The 21,418-nt window shown below is 39.5% G+C and overlaps 1 protein-coding gene across 1 annotated transcript in view; it reads left to right on the forward strand.

Moving 5' to 3' along the window:
* Positions 1–1,975: 1,975 nt before the first annotated feature.
* The window catches only part of ADAMTSL3 (ADAMTS-like 3), a 289,568-nt gene continuing 270,125 nt past the window's right edge, over positions 1,976–21,418 (forward strand). Inside the window, exons 1-2 of the mRNA XM_011975396.1 lie at positions 1,976–2,008; positions 8,811–8,938. Coding sequence (XP_011830786.1) covers positions 1,976–2,008; positions 8,811–8,938 — 161 coding nt within the window. The remainder of the gene's footprint in view (positions 2,009–8,810; positions 8,939–21,418) is intronic.

Here is a 21,418-nt window from a genome sequence, read left to right on the forward strand (position 1 = left end):
AGATCATGAAAATCATCAGATCCACAGAATCTGGCTGGCAACAGGCTTCATGGTTTCCCTGTACGCTGTCCACCACCTTGGTAAATAGCGTGTTTCAAAAATGCTTCCCAAGCAGGATTGGCAAGTGTGTTAGTGTCTGTGAAATAATGAAAAATGTTGTGTGCTCAGCATATGTGGTATAAGCAGGAGCCACCAGAGATGAAGCTGGACAAAGGGTAGGAGAGGGCACAAACAGCCTAAAGAGGCAGAATGTATGTCCTGAGGAATTAGTGAAGGGCTTTAAAGGTGGTAAAATAATTAGGAGCACATTGACTAGGAATGTGTCAACCAAATCCTAGAGGCCATCAACTGTCAGGATAATGAATTTTGGAGCAGTAGAGGGTAGAATGGACTGGAGAAGGGAGACGTGAAACACACAAGGTACGGAGCATTTCTGAATAGTACCTAGCACACAACTGTAGATATATGGGTGTTTAATATATCCTGGTCAGACTGAATTGTTGAGTCTGTGTGACAGCTTGAGTGACATTTTTATGCCGTTTACCCAATTCATATTTTAAAATTTCTTTTGTTAAAGACCTTAAGGTAGTATTAACCTGAAATAATGTATTTACTGTTAACTAAATCTGGGTCATTTGAGATCTCCTTAAATAACCTTTGTGGTAACAGTGGAATGAACATTTATTTGATGTCTGGGAAGTAATACCCCAGTGGAACTCATTTTATTTTGGGTTGTTTTTAATATGGAGCTGTTAATATAGCATTTCCAATAAGTGACCTTATATGTGAAATCTGTGTTTAATTACTAACATTTTAGCAAGACTAGTAGAACTGTACTATTCATTATAAGTCATAGATTTAAGAACTTGTCACGAAAATATTTTATGATTTGATTTATGCCTGGGGATCCAAGAAAGGCAAGCAGTACTCGAGTCTTTATGAGATGGTGAACATACTTATTCCTACAATATTTTTGACTTTTACCAGCCCTATTATATAATGAATAAACAATATCTTTTTTGGAATTTTTCATCCAACATATTCCCCAGCTAGAGCTTTACTTAGGAAAATATGATTTCCTAAGAGATCTTTAAGCCTGATAGTTTGAACCAAACAACACAAAGTGCATATTGCTTCTTTGGAAGTGTTTTCGTAGCTTTCCCTTTAGTGTTTTCCTTTTCCCTAAAAAAAGAACTTTTATTGGGTGTTTTATTGTGCAAACTATATATGTTTGTCATATAACATTAGAAATTATAGATGATCATAAAAGAAGAAAGTAAAAAGTGTTTGTAATTCTATCACAATTAGAAAACAGAGGTGAGCACAAAATAAGGACTCACATATAATCTATCATATGGAAGAAGGTGATAGGGATACATGAGGTGCTGCCTGTGCTTCCAGCAGGGTTGGTATGTTCAGTGCAAAGTCTATCCCAGCTCTCCTAACCAAGGTACAAATTGCTTCTGTTTCAGGGTCTCCTCCCTCTGGGCCCTTTGTGTCTGTTGCTCTTGACAACCAAGGATTGCCATTGCCTCACCACAGCCCTTGTCCCTCTCACCTGATGCTTGTTGACTTGTGAGCTACTTGAGGACCAGATCCACACTTGTATTCCCAGGGCACTGAGCACGGAGCCTTGAACTTAGCAAGCTCTTGTTATAGTTTGTGTGAGAAAATGAACGAATGCATGTGAGTTCATGAACATCAGTCAGGAATGTGAATTCCTCATGAAAGAACCTAGATAAAATGAGATGCTTTTGAAAAGCAGAAGTGTAGCTCTGCTTGCAATATAGAGGGGGAAAAAAGTAAAAGACTTCATAGAGATATCGAAAGAATGTTGTGGTCAAGCAGATCACAGCAGCAGATGTATTTGATCCAAGAGGCGAAATGCTAACTGAGTGATGATAGCTGGGCTGCTATATTTGACTGGATTCCTGGTCATGAAAGGAAGTGGAGCATCAGTGGGGAAAACACGCAGATGTCCATAAGGAAAAAGCAGGCTTTGTCTGGGGTAAGACAGAAAAAGCTTCTGCCTGGGCCCCTTCTTTAAGAAGAAAATAACTTTTATTAGATGTTTTATTATAAAATCATACATGTTCATTGTATGACATTAGAAATTATAGATGATGGCTGGGCGTACTGGTTCATGCCTGTAATCGCAGTACTTTGGGAGGCCTACGTCGGTGGATCACCTGAGGTCAGGAGTTCAATACCAGCTTGGCCAACATGGTGAAACCCTGTCTCTACTAAAATACAAAAATCGTCCGGGTGTGGTGGCACGTGCCTGTAATCCTAGCACTTGAGAGGCTGAGGTGGGAGAATCGCTTGAACCTGGGAGGCGGAGGTTGCAGTGAGCCAAGATCGTGCCACTGCACTCCAGCCTGGGTGACAGAGTGAGACTTTGTCTCAAAAAATAAATAAAAGAAATTATAGGTGAGCCTTGGACACACATGGTTCTCAAAGCCACAGTTGTTCACCTGCAAAATGGGGATAGTGATATCTATCTTAAAGGACTTGTTGAGAAGGTTAGAGAGAAGGTAGGAAAAGTACTGGCAGGCAGTACTCATGCTGTGCATTAATAATGATTAACAGTGCCTGAATTATGTAGGACAAAGTTGTTCAGGTCTTCTTCTTCCATGCTCTGCCTCAGATTCTGGCCCCAGACAGGGTCACAGAGTGATATGATATTGATGGACGCAAACTTGGATTGGGTCCACATGACAACTTACCATATAAAATAATAACAACATGGAATTTAAATGATTACTTGAGACAATCTAAAGAGATGTTTGAACAGGGGGAATTGGGAGCAGCAGCTATACTCAACTGACAAACACAGACATTCACCTGGGTTACAATCAGGCCAAAGATTGAGCTGATATCAGTCAGCTGTATTTTATTGTCATTAACCTTCAGAACTGGGGCTAACCAATTTGGGGCTGCTATATACCTCTTCTCTCAGGAGGCTTACCACCACCATGCAGCCCAAGAATACAGGTTCCACCCTGCCGGATCCAGTTCCTTCTTGTGGCTGATTTCTTCCCTCCCCACAAACCTTTCTGCCTCCTGACATTTGATGACGGTAATTGGTATTATTTCATATTTTTATTGTAACATTAAACTGTGTTCACAGATTCCAAGTCTGATTAGTTGGCTGCTTACTTGGCATTATGGTCGGCTTACTAGTTTAAAAAGCAGAAATATGCATTAATGGAATGCTGTAAGATTAGAGAGCTATGTCCCGCACGTTTATCAGGGACTTGGGTGAAGACATGGAAGCTGCAGAGCTGAGCACAGTGGCTCATAGATAGGGTGACAGGATCAGGGTTCAAACAGATCTCAACAGGCTGGTATTCTGGGCCAAAACAAACAAGAGGAAATTCAGTAGTGATGAATGTTAACTCTTGCATAAGTACAAATGGAGAGAAGCTGGCTCTCCCATCATTGTTTTGAAAAAGACATTGTGTTTGAAGAAGAAAATAAATTGCTTACCTTCACTGAGATATTCACCAACTGCATTCGTGGAGATGCTGCCTATACTTTATATGTGTTATTTTATTTAAATCTTGTTTGGGTAAAGATTATCATCTCCATTTCACAGATGAGTTTTGGAAAGTTTAAGAAACTCAGAGTCAAACAGCTTTTAACCATTATGTGACGCTGTCTCCAGAGCAGATTCCAACAAATGGGCTGGCTGAAAAAGGAAGGATTGGAGGGAGGGAGAGAAGAAGGAAACTTAGGTTTTATCTAAAGAAACCTGGATCATAGGTGCAATGTATAGTCTGTGTTCTTAGATTCAGTGTTGTATTCTGGGCACTACATTTTAAGACTTAAAATGTGCAAATTTCGATGTGTGCCAAGAGAAAACACAGTTGCAAAGGATCTGGGAACATAGAAGGAACTAGGAGACTTTCAGAAAGCTTGAGAAGGGCTCTTCTGTAGAAGAGGATCAAGACTCTGTCCACTGCTCTAGAGGAATGGAAGCTCCAGGGAAGCAGGTTCTGTTTCACTGCAAGGAAGATGACACAAACATACATCTTCAGCAGTGGCCCAAGTGGTGCTTCATTCTGCTTCAGTGGAGTTATTTCTGAATGTGTGTGTTATCATTACACTGCTAGGATCAAAGGGAAGAGAGCATAACTGGATGGAAATCTGGGATATTATTGCTATTACTCTCCAGAGAAATAATAACAATCAAAAGGCAAAAGGGCTGGCTGCTGGAGACGGCATTGGGGTTTCAAAACAAAATCCAACCATCTTCCTGGCTGAGGAGAGGAGAAAAACTTAAGGACCCCTCTTGAGGTGCCATTCGTGCTCTACTTTCTTCAAGGAAAAATATCTTACCTATCCAATCAGAGAAGCCAAATGCTTCCACTATAACATGCCTATTTTAGTTATTTTAGAATCAAGATTTTTTTTTTTTTTTTTTTTGTAAGTTAAGGTAGAGAAGTTGTGGAAGGAAACCTGATTCTAACTATGAACTGAACAGATGGGATAGTGGGAATAAAAACAAATTAAAACGGTATTGCAAAAACTCTCAACTTTCATTTAAAAATATATATGATGATGTTTTTCAACTTTTCACATTCAACCTTTCGGTATATCGAGTGACAAAATGAAAAATCAATTTCAGCTGTGTATATTTTAAACATTTACCTAAATGATTTGGACTTACCCAACCTAAAAGTCCAGATGAATGTATTAAACTGCTTATTGTATTTTTTGTGAATTAAAACTTTATTTTTTTAATATGTTATAGACAGGACACGGTTATGTTTGGTGACATTTACTATAGAAAATTGAACTGAACAGTGGTCTAATTAGAACAGTAAATAGTATGGGTTTAATTAGCCCCTATTCCTGATGACAGATTTGATCAGTCACCAGATATTTATCCTTTCCTTTCACTTGACTGTTACTGAAATATTGCCTCTAGTAGGACTGCTTACTGTGCTATAAATAGGTAGCTTGGCAAGAAGCCATAAAGCCTGCTGACCAGTGAGACTTGAGTGAAAATTATTGGAAAACCCCCTCTTTGCTTCCAGTCATTATTTCTTCATTTCACTTTTGAAGGTCCTTTCCACAGATCCCTCTTTTAATTTAATTTTTTTTTTTTTTTTTTTTTTTTTTTTGGTTAGATGAGGTAACTTGCCTAAGGGCTTAAGGAAACCTGTGCAATATCTAGTTCAGTCACATGCTGCAGTTTATTAGTATGTCAGTTTCTTTCATAAACTTTGCTGTTCTCCAGCTTAGAACTTACCTATTAAATTCTGTCTGACTTGAACTTTTTTGTACACCAAGAATATGTGGTTTTTGTTTGTTTGCTTCCTTGTTTTTAATTAAGGTATGATGTGTTTTATTAAGAAAAGACTACAAAATGCAGAGAAACAGCAATAAAAAAAAATATGTTAAAGTCACCCAAATCCCTCACATGTAGAGGTAGCAACTGTAACATTTTAATTAGCCTCTCACTCTTCTCCCTATGCATGTACAAAGTTTACATGTATGAAAAATGGTATAGATTTAATATGATTATCTAATGATTGTCTTTTTCCCCACCCCAATATTTTTAAAATGGAAATTTCAAAAACCATGAAAGTTCAAATAGTAAAAAAACTGGCATTTAACAATTTATCATATTCTGGGGGCAACTAGGGAAAATTAAACGTTCAGTTGAAGTTCATTTCCTGTCTTTTCCCAACAACATTCGTTCCTAGTCCTACTTCCTCCGTTCTTAGAGCTAATTTGCTATGTTTCCAGCCTATATACCTCCAGTCTATGTACGCGTTCTTTTACTAGTATGTTTTGCATATATATGCCTATGCCTATAGCTTTATCTGTAGAGAAGAGATAGAAAATGATATGTGTTTTTATTTTAATATAATTAAGCCTACAGTCTTTTCCTTTATAATTTCTACTTTTATTGCTATATATAGGATAGTCTTTCCTATATACAACTATTGGTATAGGTATATACCAAGATTAATCTATTAATCTATAATATTTCTAATACTTTATAGTTTCAGTATTTTAACATAAATTTCTAATGGATCTGGAATTTATTTTGGTATATTCTATGAAGAAGTTATCTATGATTTTTAAAAACACAAAACATGCCGGGCACGGTGGCTCACGCCTGTAATCCCAGGACTTTGGGAGGCTGAGGCGGGTGGATCATGAGGTCAGGAGATCAAGACTGTCCTGGCTAATATGCTGAATCCCTGTCTCTATTAAAAATACAAAAAATTAGCCGGGTGTGGTGGCATGTGCCTGTAGTCCCAGCTACTTGGGAATCTGGGCTAGGAGAATTGCTTGAACCTAGGAGGCGGAGGTGGCAGTGAGCTGAGATTGCGTCACTGCACTCCAGCCTGGGCGACAAAGCAAGACTCCATCTCAAAAACAAAAACAAAAACAAAGCAAACAAACAAAAAGCCCACAGAACATTTGTCATGTTGATTTGTGGCGCTATACTATGTCCTTATATTTGGTCTGTTTCTGTACTCTTTTTTTTAATTTAATATGTCCATTTGTTTATTGCTGTGCCAATTCTCTACTCTTAATTGAGACAATTTTCCTCTCATTTTACTTCTTTTACAGTTCTTTTAATTGCCTTAAAAAAACCTCATAACTTGAGATCTACCCTTTTAATAAATTTTGAAGCATATGGTATAGTATTGTTAATTATAAGTACAATGTTGAAAAGTGGATCTCTAGAACTTTTTAATTTTGCATGGTTGAAACTTAATACCCATTGAACAGTAACTCTTCATTTCCTCATCACCCCAGTCCCTGGCAACACTATTCTACTTTGTGCTTCAATGAGTCAGTCTATGTTAGATACCTCATGTAAGTGGAACCATGCAGTATTTGTCTTTTGTGAGTGGCTTGTTTCACATAGCCTAATGTCCTCAAGATTCATCCATATTGTGGCATGTGATAGACTTTCCTTCTTTTTAATGGCTCCATAGCATTTCATTGTGTGTATACCACATGTTGTTTATCCATTCATCCATTGATGGACATTTGGGTTGCTTCCATTGTCTTGGCTATTGCAAACATCTCTTTGCGAAATCCTGATTTCAATTCTTTTGGATAAATACCAAGAAGTTGGATTGCTGGATCATATAGTATTTCTATGTTCTTTCACAACTTTTTAGCTTTTTTTTTTTTTGAGACAGAGTTTCGCTCTGTCACCCAGCCTGGAGTGCAGTAGCACAATCTCAGCTGTCACCTCTGCCTCCCGGGTTCAAGCAATACTGGTGCCTCAACCTCCCGAGTACCTGAGACTACAGGCATGTGACACCACGCCCAGCTAGTTTTTTGTATTTTAGTAGAGATGGGGTTTTGCCATGTTGCCCAGGCTGGTCTCAAACTCCTGAGCTCAGGAAATCTACCTACTTCAGCCTCCCAAAGTGCTAGGATTATAGACATGAGCCACCACGCCCAACCTTGCTTGGCTCTTAAAGATATTTATGCCACTATATGAACTTTAGAATCATTTGTTATGTTTCAAAAAATGTTTCTTTGGGGATTTTGATGGGACTTGCTGTAAACTTATAGATAATCTTGGAGAGAAGTAGCATTTTACAGTATTGAGTCTACTCATTCAGGGCTATGGTTGTTTCTTCATTTATTCAAGTATATTTTAGGCCCCTTAATAAAGTTTTGTAACTTAATAATAAGCTTCATTTCTTTTCACATCTATACCTACATCTATCTATGTACTTTTTACTTGTAATTCCCCCTCTTCTCTGTAGTATTCTGAATTAAGTCATTGGTGGAAAGTCTAGGAGACCAGTTAAACCAAACTGTACTCATAATTGACTCTTTGCTATTTTCTTGGATTCGAAACCTTCATGACTTGGCCAAGTATGTTCGTATGACTTTGTTTTCTTTGTTTTCTATGAATGGAGGTTCCACAAAACCTTATGCAAGGTTTCTTGGGAGTTACCGCCCGTCTGCCTGACACACAAGCAAGCCAGCATTCACTCATGAGCGCTTCTTTTTTTTTTTTTCCTGAGACAGAGTCTTGCTCTGTTGCCCAGGCTGGAGTGCAGTGGTGCAATCTTGGCTCACTTCAACCTCCGCCTCCTGGGTTCACGTGATTCTCCTGCTTTAGCCTCCCGAGTAGCTGGGATTACAGATGCGTACCATCACACCCGGCTAATTTTTGTATTTTTAGTAGACGGGGTTTAGGCTCAAGTGGGGTCCCTGCTATGTAAGTTAGAAAACAGAATAATATAATTGATATTTAGCCAACTTATTTAAATTCAGGACTGATAAAATTTCAGATATAATACTGAGCTGAAAAGCCATCTCCACAAAACCTTCTTAAGATGGAAAGGCATGTATGTGTCAACTGATTTTCATATAAACTTGTCTTTTTTTTTTTTTTTTAATGCGATCATTCCAAAGCAAAGCACTTTTCGGTAGCATTGGTCTTTGTGAAGAGCTTAGAAGATGACTCTGGATTTGGGAGGCTGAGGCGGGTGGATCACCTGAGGTTAGGAGTTCAAGATCAACCTGGCCAACATGGCAAAACCCTGTCTCTGCTAAAAATACAAAAGTTAGTTGGGTATGGTGGCAGGCGCCTGTAATCCCAGTTACTCAGGAGGCTGAAGCAGGAGAATTACTTGAACCCAGGAGGGGGAGGTTGCAGTGAGCTGAGATAGCACCAAGATTGAAACTCTCTCTCAATTAAAAAAAAAAAAAAAAAGATGACTCTGGAATAACTGGGGAAGCTTTGGGATATTTCTACCACATTTGTCTAAATTTATTGTGTGTGTGTGTTTTGTTTTGTTTTTAACATCTAGACCTCAAGAAACACTCATTCAGATGAAGACAAAGATGGCAACTGGGATGCTTGGGGCGACTGGAGTGACTGCTCCCGGACCTGCGGGGGAGGAGCGTCATATTCTCTGCGGAGATGTTTGACCGGAAGGTCAGTGGTGGCTTCACTTGCTCCTGCATGTGGAATGTGTCAGTGCCTCTGGATGGGTGGAGAGGAGAGATAACTTTATTTGGCTTTGGAATGTACTGTGATAATGGTATAACATTTCCTTTGTCTAAATATGAGTCAACCTCTGGTTCACATATTTCAGCAGCAATGATCCCGTTTGCGTGGGTGTGGCCATGTTGCGCACAGGACCCAGGAGCACCAGACACTTTGGGCTTTGAGGAAAGGAAATCCTGGCACCTTAAGTCACTGATTTAAAGTTGTCAAGAGTTGGGGCAAGAGGTCAAGTCTTCTGAGTTCTGCCCTTGGGTTGCTGCAACTTAATCCAGTTCTTGTTCATCTATTCTGAGCAACCCATTGATTAAGAACATGATGCAAGTTCTATTTTCACATTTTAGATATGTTTATGTTAAATAGCATTTGCAAAAATGTAAAATCAGCTTATTTTTAAAAACCTGTAAATTTGTAATAAGCCTGTGCTTATCATTGTTTTTGAGACACTGGAAGGTAATTCTTTATGGGACAGTTTAATTCCCAGTCAAGGATTTTGCATCAGCTCTTAGGTAAGACAGAGACCCAGATTGATGGAATCTGACGTTCTAGTCTTGTACAAAAGAAGATTCCAAGATTATGTCAGTCATCTTCAGATTTGGGATATTGTTAGGTAAAAGAGTAAATTGGCCTTTGCCAATTAGCTTCAAGATATAGAGTAGAAATGCAGGGAGAGCATATTTTGGCTTGAGCTTGTATTTCATTGAGGTCACTGTTTTACCATACATTAAACAGTGACCAAGTATGTCCTCCAGTTTTCTTGAGACAATGCAGAGCAGGGCAGATGAGGGACTGTACATATGGCCTTTGAGAAGAAAGACTCACTGGTCTACTCCAAGAAGGCATGGGAAGGCTGCTGGAGGTACTATAGTAGCATTCCCCTAGGGTGAGTTCTAACTCAGAGCATGGAAGCTTCAGTAAAGTATTGTAGAACTAAGTCCAGGGATTTTCTTGCAAAGACAAAGTGTTACGTCTGCCTCCCCATATTTCCACCTTGGTGAGGAGATACAGGCCCTGGTACTCTGTGTCATGCTGTGTGGAAGAATGATGGAGTATCATGTTGTATTGGGATATATTTATTCTGCCAAGGAGGCTGCAATAGGAGAGCTACACCCTGTGGCAAGGGGAGGGGACTTTTATTTATTTATTTTTTTTGAGATGGAGTCTCACTGTGTTGCCCAGACTGGAGTGCAGTGGTGGGATCTGGGTTCCCTGGAACCTCTGCCTCCCAGGTTCACAATTCTTCTGCCTCAGCCTCCCAAGTAACTGGGATTATAGGCACCTGCCACCATGCCTGGCTAATTTTTGTATTTTTAGTAGAGATGGGTTTTCACCATGTTGGCCAGGATGGTCTTGAACTCCTGACCTGAATGATCCATCTGCCTCGACCTCCCAAAGTGCTGGGATTACAGGCGTGAGCCACCATGCCCAGCCAGGGGGCTTCTTATGTAAAGGGTAAGTTCTTTCCCACTGCTGGCCAGCCACATGGGGGAGAAGTTTCCAGCCTGGAAATGAGTGGGGAAGGGAGAACTTTGGCATCTCTTTCCAAACTTCAAGTCTGAGAAGTCTGAATAATTTGCAATTAGTGGTAGGGTTAGAGTGGGAAAGGAATGGAATTTATTTGCATTGGTCTTTTTGTTTTTCTAGTACATACTTGCATTTGTTAAAAACAATTTAGAGGACTATATTAAGGACCATGAATAACCACTTTCATCCTATTGTCATACAACTAAAATGTTCACATATTTATTATTTAGTTCATTTAAAAAATTTCTTTGATTTTGCTTGGAACATAATTTTGCCAAGTAATATATCTCCAGAATGCTTGTGAGTTTCTGTCTTCTGTTTCCTAACTGGGCCCTGCTGTTGATGAAAAAGGCTGCAGGTAAGGAAGGGCAGTTGCTCAACTTCTTCCATCTTTTCCACTCGTATTCAGAAGGGGAGACTTGGGTAAAAGGAGAGGAAAGGGAGGCAGGAGAGTTCTTAGTTGACTTTATTGTTGAGAGCAGGTATTGGTGCTCTCTGTTTGGCAAGTGTCGTAAGCTGACTGTTGTGAGCACTTTGATGGATTTTCTGAGAACTTGCCTTTGCCCTCCCAAATTCCCTGGGATTTCTTGCCTCCAATTCCCTTGAAATGTGCTATTCACAACACTTTGTCTTGGTAATATTGCTCTTTCCTCAGCTCTGGGACTGCTAGACATGCCCCCAGCTTCTCCCTATTTACATGTGCTAACCCCTCTGTGGCCATCCTGGTAAGTTCCTAAGACAACCACATGCTGGCACTCATGCACGTGCCCACATCTGGTTCACAGGAAACCCTCATGTAAAGTTTGCTAAACAAACTCTTCAAGTCCAGGGAGCCAGTGCTGCAACACCTACTCTGCTTACATGGGCTGCTGCAGCTGTTCTCTCAGCCCTTAAATTTCTCAGGTGTGAATTAAATACCAACCGACTGTTGGCGATACATATTGAACTCTTCAAGTGGTATCCTTAACATTTCTTCCTCTTGATTTGGGGTTAGCAGACTGAAGCCCTCATCCCTTCTCCTTGATGGAGTAGAATGAGAGGTAGGCTCATAGCATACCTTTCTCAATGAAATCTTCAGAAGTTCTTCCTGTAAGTCTCTGGCTCCAGATCCTTTTAATTCCCTTGATGTGGGTAAGGAGTTTAACTCCAGTGAATTAAACTAACGCATATCCTGCCTTCAAGGTTCTTACATCTAAAGAGACAAACAATAAACAAGTAAATAATCAAATTATATATAATTAAAAATCATGTCACTGGCCAGGCACGGTGGCTCACACCTGTAATCCCAGCACTTTGGGAGGCCGAGGCAGGAGGATCACCTGAGGTTGGGAGTTTGAGACCAGCCTGACCAACATGGAGAAAACCCATCTCTACTAAAAATACCAAATTAGCTGGGTGTGGTGGTGCATGCCTGTAATTCCAGCTACTTGGTAGGCTGAGGCAGGAGAGTTGCTTGAACCCAGGAGGCGGAGGTTTCGGTGAGCCAAGATTATGCCATTGTACTCCAGCCTGGGCAACAAGAGCGAAACTCTGTCTCAAAAAAATATATAGTGTTAAGGCAATGCATAAAATGGTCAGGGAAGCCCTCTGTGCTGGGGCATGTTTATGCTGAGACCTTACTGCTAAGAAGAAATCAGTTATGTGATGGGAAGGGTTATGAGACCAAAAGAGTTCAAATAGTGGGAGCAGCATATGAAATATCCTGAAGCAGGAAATGAAAACAGCTTTTTATGCCTGGCGAACAATTAGATAAGAGTGAGCAGAATGGGCAGTCCCCTGCTGACTGCCACTGCAGACAGAGCCTTGGTGGGCACAGAGTCAGCCAGCATCCAACCCTGGGCTAACACTGTGCAGAGAACAGTGGATCCTGCCCCACCCTGAGCAACCACTCTTGCTTGTGGGGCACACAGAAGGCACTCAGACCTGCACCTGCCAGTGCCCTGCCCCCAAGCCAACACCACCTCCAGCATGACTGTACACACAGTCACCAACAGGGGCCTCCCACCTACCCCCAGCTGCATTGCCTCCACCACTGTGGTGAATGCCTACAGGGAGGCAGGACCCCCTGAACCTGCTAGCACTCCACTGTAGCTGCCACTACCTCTGCTGCTGGTTTGTACAAATGAGGATGGATCCCGCTGTCATCGTGTTATGAAATGCTTTGGCTGACATGAGCCATCAGAGTGTAATGACCAGCAGTCCAAAAACACCTTGGCCCCCCAGTGCAGTGGATTCCTAACATCAAGGAGCCAGAGAACAAAATGGGGGCCCAATACAAGTACCCCAGAATTAGAACATCCAGTCCAGGTATTGGGAGCTGAGTGTTGGCCCCCTAAAATCTTTAATAAATGAAGCCAGTTGGCTGAATCCACCTTTATACTAGAATCAAACCCTCAAGGTCACCAAAAAAAAAAAAAAAAAAAAAGGATAAAAGAAACAAAATTATGGAAAAAGTCAGCAACCTCAAGGATTAAAAGAAGATAAGCCCACAAAGATGAGAAAGAATCAGCACAAGAACCCTGACAACTCAAAAAGCCAGAGTGCCTTCTTTCTAACAAATGACCACCTTGCCTCTCCAGCAAGGGTTCTGAACCAGGTTGAGGTGGATGAAGTGACACAGAGTTCAGAATATGGACAGAAATGAAGATCCTTGAGCTATAGCAGTATGTTGAAACCCAGTCCAAGGAAGATAAAAATCATTATAAAACAATACTGGAACTGGCAGACCAAATAGCCAGTATAGAAAAGTATGTAACTGAACTGAGAGAGCTGAAAAACATCCTACAAGAATTTCATAATGCAATTGCAAATATTAATAGCAGAATAGACCAAGCAGAGGAAAGAATCTCAGAGCTTGAAGACTGGCTTTCTGAAATAAGACAGACAACAATAGAGAAAAAAAGAATGAAAGGAATGAACAAAACCTCTGAGAAATATGGGATTATGTAAAGAAACCAAATCTATGACTTATTGGTGTTCCTGAAAAAAAGGGGGATAATGGAACCAACTTGGAAAACATTTTTCAGTATATCATCCATGAGAACTTCATGGATGAACCCAACTAGCTAGAAAGGCCAACATTCAAATTCAGGAAATGCAGAGAACCCCAGTAAAATATTTCTCAAGAAGATCATCCCAAGAGATATAGCCATTAGATCCTTCAAGGTTGAAACAAGAGAAAAAAAGTTAAAGACAGAGAGAAATGTCAGGTCACCTACAAAGGGAAGTCCATTGACTCACTGCAGACTTCTCAGCTGAAACCTTACAAGTGAGAGGAGATTCTGGGCCAGTATTCAACTTTCTTAAAGTAAATTCCAACCCAGAATTTCATATCCAGCCGAATTAAGCTTCATAAGTGAACAATAAATAAGATCCTTTTCAGACAAGCAAACGTTGAGAGAATTTGTTACCATCAGACCTGCCTTATAAGAGCTCCTGAAGGAAGCACTAAATATGGAAAGGAAAGACCATTACCAGCCACTACAAAAACATACTGAAGAACATAGACCAGTGACACTATAAAGCAACTACATAAACAAGTCTGCAAAATAACCAGCTAGCATCATACTGACAAGATCAAATCCACACGTATCAATACTAACCTTGAATGTAAGTGGGCTAAATGCCCCAATTAAAAGACACAGAGTAGCAAGCTGGATAAAGAACCAAGACCCATTGGTATGCTTGTCTTCAAGAGACCCATCTCACATGCAGTGACGCACATAGGCTCAAATGAAGGGATGGAGAAAAATATACCAAACAAATGGAAAACAGAAAAAAGCAGAGGTTTCAATCCTAGTTTCAGACAAAACAGACTTTAAACCAGAAAAATTTTAAAAGATGAAGAAAGGTATTACATAGTGGTAAAGGGTTCAATTCAGCAAGAAGACCAAACTGTCCTAAATATATATGCACTCAACGCAGCAGCACCCAGATTCATGAAGCAGGTTCTTAGAGACCTTCAAAGACATTTAGACTCCCTCAGAGTAATAATAAAAGACTTTAACACCCAACTGACAATATTAGACAGATCATCAAGACAGAAAATTAACAAAGATATTGAGGACCTGAACTCAGCACTGGATCAAATGAACCTGATAGACATCTACAGAACTCTCTACCCCAAAACAGCAGAATATACATTCTTCTCATTACCACATGGCACTTACTCTAAAATTGATCACCTAATTGAAAGTAAAACACTCCTCAGCAAATGCAAAAGAACTGAAATCATAAAAATCAATCTCTCAGGCCACAGCACAATCAAATTAGAAATCAAGAGTAAGAAAATCACTTGAAACCATACAATCATATGAAAATTGAATTAACTGCTTCTGAATGACTTTGGGGTAAATAATGAATTTAGGACAGAAATCAAGAAGTTATTTGAAACTAATGAGAACAAAGATACAACATGTGAGAATTTCTGGGACATGGCTAAGGTGATGTTAAAAGGGAAATTTATAGCACTAAATGCTCATATCAAAAAGTTAGAAAGATCTCAATTTAACAACCTAACATCACAATGAAAAGAACTAGAGAACCAAGAGCAAACCAATCCCAAAGCTAGCAGAAGACAAGAAATAAATCAGAGCTGACCTGAAGGAGACTGAGACACAAAAAAACATTCAAAAGATCAATGAGCCGGGTGTGGTGGCTCACGCCTATAATCCCAGCACTTTGGGAGGCTGAGGCGGGTGGATCACCTGAGGTCTGGAGTTTGAGACCAGCCTGACCAACATGGAGAAACCTCATCTCTACTAAAAATACAAAATTAGCTGGGCATGGTGGCACATGCCTGTCATCCCAGCTACTCGGGAGGCTGAAGCAGGAGAATCACTTGAACCTGGGGTGAGGGGTTTGCGGTGAGCTGAGATTGTGTCATTGCATTCTAGCCTGGGCAATAAGAGCGAAACTCGATCTCAAAAAAAAAAACCAATGAATTCAGGAGCTGGTTTTTTGAAAAAAATTAATAAAATAGATAGACTGCTAGCTAGACTAATAAAAAAGCAAAGAGAGAAGATGGAAATAAACACAATCAGAAATGATAAAGGACATATTGCCACTGACACCACAGAAATACAACCATCAGAGATTATGAGCACATCAATGCACATAAGCTAGAAAATCTAGAAGAAATAGATAAATTCCTGGACGCATACACCCTCTGAAGACTGAAGAAATCGAATCCAGGAAGAAATCAAATCTCTGAGCAGACCAATAATGAGCTCTGAAACCGAATCGGTAATAAATAGCCTACCAGCCAAAAAAGCCCAGGATGAGATGGATTCACAGCTGAATTCTACCAGAGGTACAAGGAACAGCTACTACCATTCCTGTAGAAACTATTCCAAAAAACTGAGGAGGAGGACTCCTCCCTAACTCACTCTATAAGGCCAGCATCATCCTGATACCAAAATCTGGCGGAGACACAACAAAGAAAGAAGACTTTGGGCCAATACTTTTGATAAACATTGATGCAGAAATCCTCAACAAAATACTGACAAACTGAATCCAACAACACATCAGAAAGTTTATCTACCACAGTGAAGTAAGCTATGTCCCTGGGATGCAAGATTGAGTCAACATATACAAATGAATAAACATGACTCATTATTTAAACAGAACTAGGCCGGGTGCGGTGGCTCACACCTGTAATCCCAGCACTTTTGGAAGCTGAAGTGGGCAGATCCCGAAGTCAGGAGATTGAGACCATCCTGGCTAACACTGTGAAACTCTGTCTCCACTAAAAATACAAAAAAATTAGCCGGGCAGGGTGGCACGCGCCTATAATCCCAGCTATTCGGAAGGCTGAGGCAGGAGAATTGCTTGAACCCAGAAGGCGGGGGTTGCGGTGAGCCGAGATTGTGCCGTTGCACTCCAGCCTGGGCGACAGAGCAAGACTGTCTCTGGGAGGCTGAGACAGGTGGATTACCTGAGGTCAGGAGTTCAAGACCAGCCTGGCCAACATGGTGAAACCCTGTCTCTACTAAAAATACAAAAAATTAGACAGGTGCAGTGGTGCGCACCTGTAATCCCAGCTACTCAGAAGGCTGAGGCAGGAGACTCGCTTGAACCCGGGAGGCAGAGGTTGCTGTGAGCTGAGATTGTGCTACTGCACTCCAGCCTGGGCAACAGAGCAAGACTTTGTCTCCAAAACAAACCAAAACCAAAACCAAAACAAAACAAAACAAAAAACAGAACTAAAGACAAAAACCACATGATTATCTTAATAGATGCAGAGAAGGCTTTTCATAAAATTCCACACTTCTTCATGTTAAAAACTCTCAATAAGTCTTGGCATGGTGGCTCATGCCTGTAATCCCAGCACTTTGGGAGGCTGAGACAGGTGGATCCCCTGAGGTCGAGAATTCAAGACCACCTGACCAACATGATGAAACCCTGTCTCTATTAAAAATACAAAAATTAGCTGGGCGTGGTGGTGGGCACCTATAATCCCAGCTACTTGGAAGGCTGAGGCAGGATGATCACTTGAACGCAGGAGGCAGAGGTTGCAGTGAGCTGAGATTGTGCCTTTTAGCCTGGGCAACAAGAGTGAAACTCCATCTCAAAAAAACAAAAACAAACAAACAAAAAGACCTCTCAATTAAATAGGTATTCAAGGAACATACATCAATATAATAAGAGCCATCTATGACAAACCCACAGTCAACATCATACTGAATGGGTGAAAGCTGGAAGCATTCCCCTTGAAAACCAGCACAAGACAAGGATGACCTCTCTCACTACTCCTGTTCAGCATAGTGCTGGAAGTTTTGGATGAGGCAATCAGGCAAGATAAAGAAATAAAGAACATTTAAATAGGAAGAGAGGAAGTTAAACTGTCCCTGTTGGTAGATGACATATCCTATATCTGGAAAACCCCATAGTCTCAGGCCAAAAGCTCCCTAAGCTGATAACTTCAACAAAGTCTCAGGATATAAAATCAATGTGCAAAAATCATTAATATTCTTATACACCAGCAGTCAAGCCAAAAGCCAAATCAGGAAGACAATCCCATTCACAGTTGTCACACACACAAAATAGAATACCTAGGAATACAGCCAACCAGGGAGGTGGAATATTTCTACAAGGAGAACTACAAAACACCACTTGAAGAAATCAGAGATGACACAAACAAGTGGAATAACATCCTATGCTCATGGATAGAAAGAATCAATATTGTTAAAATGGCCATACTGCCCAAAGCAATTTATAGATTCAATGCTATTTCTATTCAAGTAACATTGAAATTCTTTACAGAACTAGAAAAAAAAAAACTATTTTAACATCCATGTGGAACCGAAAAAGAGCCTGAATAGCCAAGGCAATCCTAAACAAAAAGAACAAAGCAGGAGGCATCATGCTACATGACTTAAAACTATACTTCAGGGCTACACTAACCAAAACATCATGATACTGGTGCAAAAACAGACACATATGCTAATGGAACAAAATAGAGAACCTAGAAGTAAGGCCACACACCTACAACTTCTGATCTTCACAAACCTGACAAAAACAAGCAATGGAGAAAGGATTTCCTATTCAACAATTGGTGCTGGGATAATTGGGTAGCCATATGTAGAAGATTGAAACTGGATCCATTGTATACATCATATACAAAAATTAACTCAAGATGGATTAAAGACTAAAATATAAAACCTAAAACTATAAATACCCTGGAAGACAACCTAGGCAATACCATTATGGACATTGGAATGGGCAAAGATTTCATGATGAAGACACCAAAAGCAGTTTCAATAAAAGCAAAAATTGAAAAATAAGATGTAATTAAACTAGTAAGTTTCTGCACAGCAAAAGAAACTATCAATAGAGTGAAAAGACAGCCTATAGAATGGAAGAAAAATTTTGCAAACTATGTATCTGACAAAGGAACTTAAATTTACAAGAAAAAAACCAAACAACTCCATTAAAAGTGGGCAAAGGACATGAACAGTTTTCAAGAGAAGACATGTGGCCAAAAATCATATTTAAAAAAGCTCATCATTGATCATTAGAGAAATAAAAATCAAAACCACAATGAGATACCATGTCACACCATTCAGAGTAGCTGTTACTAAAAAGTCAATACATAACAGATGCTGGTAAGGTTGTGGAGAAAAAGAAACATTTATGCACCGTTGGTGGGAGTGTAAATTAGTTCACCCTTTGTGGAAGACAGTGTAGTGACTGCTCAGAGACCTAAAAACAGAAATACCGTTAGACCCAAAAATCCCATTACTAGGTATATATGAAAAGTAATATAAATCATTTGATTATAAAGACACTTGTATGTATGTGTTCATTGCAGCACTATTCACAATAGCAAAGACATGGAATCTACCTAAATTCCCATCACTTGTATACTGGGGCCAGGCGTGGTGGCTCATGCCTGTAATCCCAGCACTTTGGGAGGCTGAGGTGGGTGGATCACTTGAGGTCAGGAGTTCGAGACCAGCCTGGCCAACATGGTGAAACACCATCTCTACTAAAAATACAAAAATTAGCCAGGCGTGGTGGCGGGTGCCTGTAATTCCAGCTGCTCAGGAGGCTGAAGCAGGAGAATCTCTTGAACACGGGAGGTGGAGGTTGCAGTGAGCGGATATCGTGCCACTGCACTCCAGCCTTGGAGACAGAGTAAGATTCCTCCTCAAAAAAAAAAAAAAAAAAAATTGTAGACTGGATAAAGAAAATGTGGTACATATGCACCATGGAATACTATGCAGCCATAAAAAGAATGAGATCATGTCTTGTGCAGGAACATGGATGAAGCTGGAGGCCATTATCTTTAGCAAACCAATGCAGGAACAGAAAACCAAATACACATGTTATCACTTAAAAGTAGAAGCTAAACTATGAGAACACATGGACACATACAGGGGAACAACATTCACTGGGACATATTGGAGGGTGGAAGGTGAGAGGAGGTAGAGGATCAGGAAAAATAACTAATGAGTACTAGACTTAATACTTGGGCGACAAAATAATCTGTCCAACAAACCTCCATGGCACAAGTTTTCCTATATAACAAACCTGCACATGTACCTCTGAACTTAATATAAAAGTTAAATTATAAAAGAAAGAACAATGGATAACATATATACAGACACACACACACATATACATATATACATATGTATACATATACACACACATGCACACACACACATATATATTATATACTGTTTAGCACAATAATGTTTTCTGGAGTTTAAATGTATGTAGAACTTTAAAAACATGGAAACAATACTGTAAAATTTGGAAGAAAGCAAATGAATTTAAAGTGTTCAAATATCCTTGAATTGTTCAGAAAGATGTAAAAATAGACAATTAACCTTCAACTTTTAAAAGTCTGGGATGCACGTTAAATTTCCAAGGTTACCATTAAAAGCAAAATAAAAGAATGTATAACTATTCAGATATCACAAGAGCAAACAGAATCTTGCTAAAATACATGATTGATCCAAAAAGTTTCAAGAAAGGAGAGGAAAAAGAACATAGCGCAATTGTGACAAATTGTAAAACGGTAGATTTGAACCTTAGAATATATATTTTACATTACACGTAAATGGACTAATTACTTTGGTTAAAAGAAAAAAGATTGTTAGACTTTTAATCTAACAAAAATTATGTGGTTTACTAGAGTCAAACCTTAAATACAAGGACACCGAAAGACTGAAAATAAAAGCATGGAAAAAAGCTATAATGTGAACCAAAATGAAAAGAAAATTGGTGTACCTGTACTAATATCAGACAAAGTGAATTTAAAGGAAGAAGCATTAGCAGAAATAGAGGGATCATGAAAATATAATATATTAAAACATGGGGATACATCTAAATTCACCCTTATACAGAAGTTTAATAGCCCTGAATACACATACTAGAAAAGAAAAATTGGTTGAAAGGAAACAGTGGTATAAGCTGCCATTTAAGAAGTTTAAAAAAAGCAAAATTTAAAAGTATCTGCATATATACTCTGTGTGTGTGTGTGTGTGTGTGTGTGTGTCCCCACATTTCTTTACTTCAAATATCAGGGATCTGGATTAGAGTCAAAGTTTGATCAAGTCCCTTGTTAATCCAGTTATGGCTGCCTATGGGAAAAATGCCCTTCTTCTGCCTAAAGAGTTGCTGCTTTAGACCGATTGCAGCTTTATGTTATTATGGAGACCAAATAGGAAGCTGCAGTTGAAGGCATTCACAAGAAGAAACATTGCCTTTCTGTCAATGAATCTCATTTTTTATTATTTTGTGGCTTTCCTTCATTTGGAGATAGTTTCTGGAGTGTCTGCATTTTATTTGATCTCTTCAGAATACCCTATCCCATGTAGGCACTGAGTGTTTTACAGGGACCCTCATTGAGTAGGACCTTATGTGCCCTTACACTTTTGTCTTAGACTAACTGCCCGCATGCCATTGATTGGCAGGAATTGGCTATATCATCTGCCACTCTAATATAGTGGGAATTGGTGGATTCTCCTGTGGATCTCTTCTACTTACTTCAAAGGCAGACTTCTCCTTTATCTACAGTGAATAGTTTATGTACTCTCTTTTAATTCAGTCTTGCTAACCCTATGTATAGCAATAATCACCTAAAGTTTCTGCCTTGTGTATAGCTTCTAAGAATTTCCAGGTATGATACGGAGTTATTCACTTATTAACATACTTAGTCATTTCAATGGGAATTTGTAAGGGGGAAATTCAATGTATGTGCTCAGATTACCATCTCTATTTAAAATCTTTCCTCCTCTCTCCATTTTCCTTAAATTTTTTGCCCTGAAATTTTACCTCTGCTAATTTGGAAATTATACACATATCCTGTTTTTATTTTACTGATGATTAAATTTATACTTAAAAACCACATTTTAACAATTACTTTATAACTATCTT

The sequence above is a fragment of the Mandrillus leucophaeus genome, unplaced genomic scaffold (assembly GCF_000951045.1).
Source record: "Mandrillus leucophaeus isolate KB7577 unplaced genomic scaffold, Mleu.le_1.0 Scaffold1541, whole genome shotgun sequence".
Classification (NCBI taxonomy): domain Eukaryota; kingdom Metazoa; phylum Chordata; class Mammalia; order Primates; family Cercopithecidae; genus Mandrillus; species Mandrillus leucophaeus.